Consider the following 5,078-nt stretch of genomic DNA (forward strand, 5'->3'; position numbering starts at 1 on the left):
TCATGATACAACCTACTTTAAACTCACTCAAAAAACATTTGCAATAAATTACGAACATGTATGTACATACATAATAATATAAATACATATACATGTATTTACATACATATTAATATAAAGCACTCACCAAATTTTATATAGTACAACAAAGTCCACAATTAGCAATTTCACTATCTCGAAAGTCCACAAATTTCCTTGCACTTTTTAAATCGCAAAACGTATAGTAGTAATGAGCAATCTAGGAATGTAACAAGACATCGATGTATCGAGCAACACCGATGGTCTTGGCTTCAAGCATCGATTTTTGTCGATGTTTTTATGAATTTTAAATCAAACCATCGATGTTTACTAATCTTTACTAGTATTTAACCACTTCATTTTGTGTGCGCCTTAAAATTTTGAGGGAGCGTATGATAGGTACTTTTATAAAATTCTTAAATTAATAAATGTACATATGTACATCTGTAAATAAGATTAAAAAATCATCAAACTTTCCTAAAAATACCGATGTTTTAATTCGGTACATCGAACTACCATCGATATAAGAAAGGGAAAGGAATTTATACATGTTACATTTGACAAACGTTTGCATGGGTTTAAATGTGTTTTGTTGGACATATATAAATTAATTAATTGATTTTAAATGTGTGACATACAAACTATATACATGCATTAGACTGCAACACCAAAAAAGTTGCGGGTTTTCCGCCCGGATTACAAAATTTATTATATTTTAAGACTTTCACCAAAATATTTGGGAAAAATATTAAGATTTACGGGAGCTTGACCGACTGGAAAATACCTTCAAAAATTGAGTTTTTTATGAATAATAGTTTCTTAATGGATTTTTCAACACAAAATCCCCTCAGATGACAAAATAGTTTAAGCTTTAAAAATCTGCATAAAAATATTCAAAAATTTTTTCAACGGAATCATAACGACGAGATTTTTGATGCTGTTTTTTTATTTTTTCAAAGATTTCTTTAAGAAAAACTTGAATGACTGGGCTAAAACTATACCGACAAAGATTTGTGAGGTATCAGTGGAAAGGTATCTTCTCACCCTTTTTAATTATTTGCAAAAAAAAAAAAAACCATTCACTTCCCAATTTTTTCTTTTATCCTAATTCAACATGGAATGAGGCTCGGTTGTCTTACCTTTATCTTTCATGCTTTGAAAGAGTTTATTAGCAAATAACTAGAAGGGGTGAGAAAATTCCTTTCCAATGATACCTCGATGATTCTGAATCGGTAAAATTTGGGCTGAGTTATCTAAATTTTTCTTAAACCAGTCTTTGAAAAAAGTTCAAAACCAGTAACAAAAATCTCATTATTGTGATTCCGTTGAATTTTTTTTTTTTAATATTTCTATGCAAATTAACTACTAACTGTTTCGTCATCTAATACCATGTTCTGACCGACATCGAAAACATGTTTTCGTTGCTAAAACTGGTTTTCGACCTAAAACATGTGTTTTCGTCCATGTAAAATCTGTCAAATGAAAACCAGTTTTCGCTGAAAACTACTTGAAAACTCACGTTCCACTCATTCCAATCGGTGTCTTCACTGGTTTTTTTCGAGTATTTATCGAAGTGGAAGTCGTATTTTCTCATCTTTAATACGCTATTTCGTATTTAATAGCTTCGTTCCCCACGCTTTCCGGGCTGCTCCGGTAATTAGACAATAAAAATAAGTTACTCTCTCACTATCAGCTCTAAACAATGATTTTACGTGTATTTATCTTATATGGCTAATAAAATTACCAAATAACTACATTTTCTGAAAATTCTGTGATATTTTGCACTTTTATTTTTATACGTAAATCTTAATATTTTTCCGAAATGTTTTGGTGAGTCTTAAAATATAATGGGTTTTATAATGTACATACATACATATATAAAGTTGGTTTGACCATTTTTCTTTTGTGTACAACAAACAACATCCGCCTTATCCCGAGTTTCGCCCAAAAAAATCCACCCGAAAATTACATGGAAACCATAGTTAAAATACAAAATTTATGAAAATTCTGCAAAATTTCACTATAATTTCAAACTATTTAATCAGAATCTTTACAAAAAACGTTGGTATTTTGTAGCCCATTTAATTGTATTATAAACAACTAAAAAAGAAAAATAGTAAAAAAACGGTCAAAATACCGCGCTTCTTTCATTTTGTGGACAACTATATACATATATGTATGTACATATGTATGTATGTATGTGAAATAAATGACGCATATCAAGAGTGATGTGTATGTAATAAGCCCCGTTTGGCCTGACTTATCCTAATCCCGGTAGCAGCAGAAAAAATTTTGTCCATTTTTGTTCCTTATTCATAACATATATACGATATATACATATGCCGTATATAAAATACCGCAGTTGTTGGAATCGTGATGTCAATGCTGGGAAAGCCTTATCACGAGTTTCATTTTCCACGAACCCGTTCACTTTTCACTTTTGGTTTCCATGTATTTACTATGGTAAATTTTTTTTCGGGCGAAACTCAAGATAAGGCAGAATATACCTTGNTAAATTTTTAAATTTAATTGGTAAATTTTTTTTCGGGCGAAACTCAAGATAAGGCAGAATATACCTTGGAGAATGTATTATAAGTCAAGATGAAAAACACGAGAATTGTCGCAAATAAGATGTCATTATTTCTAATATGAGGAAAAGTATGCACATCTGACTGTGAAAACAGTTCTAACTTTAGTTTGTTATTTATTACTAACAAATTGAATATGTATATTGAGCCACAGCCGACAAATCTTTTCATTTATTAGAAACATTTTACTTTACCTAACGATGCCAATAATTGGGTAGTATTTGCACCTATTTATGTACAAAACAAATAAATAAATAAAAAAGTTTTAATAAGTAATTGACATGCCACTCACACAGATCATTATTTTTGGGATTACGTTACAGTTGCTTCATAAATAGGAAAGCATCAGCAAATTACATCAAAACACATACGTACATTTGTGATAATAAACAAAAACACGTCCATTGTGACAAACATTGGTCGCATGCATACACTAGTCTATATCGTCGAAACTGGTATGCAACTTCGGCTTGGTGCTCGTGGGAGCAGCCGTTGAGCTATCGCTAGTAGCATTGCGGTTCATATCGACGTTGTCTGTAGGATGTTGTTGTTGGGGCGGAGCAGGTCATAAGTCTGGAAATCGACGTGCGTCTTCAACGTAATGGGATGGTACAACGAAAAGGGTTTCGGGTATGTTGTCACGAAATTCAAACTTTTGAAAAGTTATTTTTGCCGTCACTGTATGCAGTACCGGTATTTCTACTTTAACGGGAAACCCACTGGGGAGTTTTAATGTAACAAACTCACGCAATTTATTGATGTGCTTGAAGGGTGCTATTACTTCCAACACGTTTAGCAGCATTTCGACGCTCAGCGGGAAATCTGTACTCATAGCTACCGTGGCACGGATGGTCTTGTTTGATTGTTTGTGTACTGGCAGACGTCCTAACTGTGGGCATTTACCGGCTGGTGCATTAATATACTCCTCCCATGACGCTGTGGGTGGTGGCGGTGGTTGCAAAGAGCTTCTACGTGGCATTTCTGTGGCGGATCCATTCGCTGAATCGCCACTGGAACCTCCCCCATTTGCGCTGGTTACGCTAGCTCGACGACCACCACGCGTTATAGATTCTACAATGGCTCTATTCTTTTGAAGGTCCTCGTGTGAAAGATGCTCACGCCTCTTTCGTTGCTTGAGGACAAGACCTTGTATTGAATATAGATCACATTGATATTGCCCACTAACCAATTCTTTTCGGTCTTCGCGGAAAATCCAACCACTTTGGGCGCGAGCAAATTGTATACTTTTTGTGGACATTTGGGCTGCTAAAATATCTGTAGACATTAGTACGTCTACCTCGTCTTCAATATCTGCATCTTCATATCGAACGTGCTGATAACATTCATATTCATTGTCTAATACCGTTAATGATTCATGCGGTGCGCGGTCGCCTCGAAATATGAAAGAAATATCGCCCCTTTCCCAGCGCATATCATTGAAGTCCACTAATGTAGTATCAAGGCGTAATAACGCCCCCGATTTGTGAATACGGCAGATATCGGACGGCAACATTCGGGATACTAGTGGCACCCACGAAGCAAAATCCCATTTCAATTCCATGTAAAAATCTTTCATTTGCTGAAGAGCACGAACTAGTTTAGCGCGCCGAGCCTCCATATGCTGACGAGATTGCTGCTTAAGCTTGCGCAAAACCGCCGAAATGGTCTGCCGGTCGCCATAGCTGATCGCTTCTGCTAATGGAGACCAACCATCATTGTTTTTTACTTTAACAGGCGCGCCGTGAGCCAGCAGTAAATGAATGCACTCCTTTCTTCCGAGCATTACAGCCAGATGCAAGGGTGTGTTACCGTGTTTATCCTTGCAGCTGATTTCCTCTTGAGGCTGCCAACCGGCTGGAGGTCGTTGAAGAAGTCGTGCCAATCTTTTGAAATCACCTTGAAAAACAGTTTTATGTAGCGGATACTTTTCGTTCTCACGCCAATTGTCAGCAATGGGGGACGATGTGGGCGTCGGTGTGAGCGAAAGCGCGGGTGAAGATAAGGGGGGAGATTCATTAACTGCGCAGTTTTGGAATTTATTTGATCCCCCTCCTNCGTCGGTGTGAGCGAAAGCGCGGGTGAAGATAAGGGGGGAGATTCATTAACTGCGCAGTTTTGGAATTTATTTGATCCCCCTCCTCGATCAACACAGTTATTGGCCATATTTGTCTTACCATCGTTGTTGGGACTCAATCCATTTTTTTCACTACTGCTGCTACCTGCGCTTTTTTCGACATGCTTGTTTTCTTGATTTTCTTCTTTTTCCTTCGACATTGCTAATTATAGACACATAAATGCTTACCGCTCACAGTCTATATTAAAGACGCCTATAGTTCCTTCGATTATGAAGAGTCCTTCTCCGTTTTTATAAAGCTTATTGAATTTTCACAAAATGACATTTCCGTTTTTTGCTCTACTTCGCTTTTGAAGTAGGGATGTTGGAAAAACATCGATGCATCGAAAATATCGATG

General features: G+C 36.3%; 1 protein-coding gene across 3 annotated transcripts; it reads right to left on the reverse strand.

The window, feature by feature from the left end:
• Window positions 1-2,725: 2,725 nt before the first annotated feature.
• LOC108364671 (ankyrin repeat domain-containing protein 13C) lies at window positions 2,726-5,055 on the reverse strand. Of its 3 annotated transcripts, none has more exons than XM_017618453.1 (2): window positions 4,745-5,055; window positions 2,726-4,658 (listed from the first exon to the last, which is right to left on the reverse strand). In XM_017618453.1, exons 1-2 carry the CDS (start codon window positions 4,878-4,880, stop codon window positions 3,172-3,174), a joined length of 1,623 nt encoding a protein of 540 aa, XP_017473942.1. In that variant the 5' UTR covers window positions 4,881-5,055; the 3' UTR covers window positions 2,726-3,171. The 3 variants fall into 3 exon arrangements, with proteins under 3 accessions (XP_017473942.1, XP_017473943.1, XP_017473941.1); XM_017618454.1 differs by having other exon boundaries at window positions 2,726-4,631; window positions 4,721-5,055; XM_017618452.1 differs by having other exon boundaries at window positions 2,726-4,604; window positions 4,691-5,055.
• Between the last annotated feature and the right edge of the window lie 23 nt (window positions 5,056-5,078).

The sequence above is a fragment of the Rhagoletis zephyria genome, unplaced genomic scaffold (assembly GCF_001687245.7).
Source record: "Rhagoletis zephyria isolate East Lansing unplaced genomic scaffold, Rhagoletis_zephyria_1.1 Rzeph_scaffold_01628, whole genome shotgun sequence".
NCBI lineage: Eukaryota > Metazoa > Arthropoda > Insecta > Diptera > Tephritidae > Rhagoletis > Rhagoletis zephyria.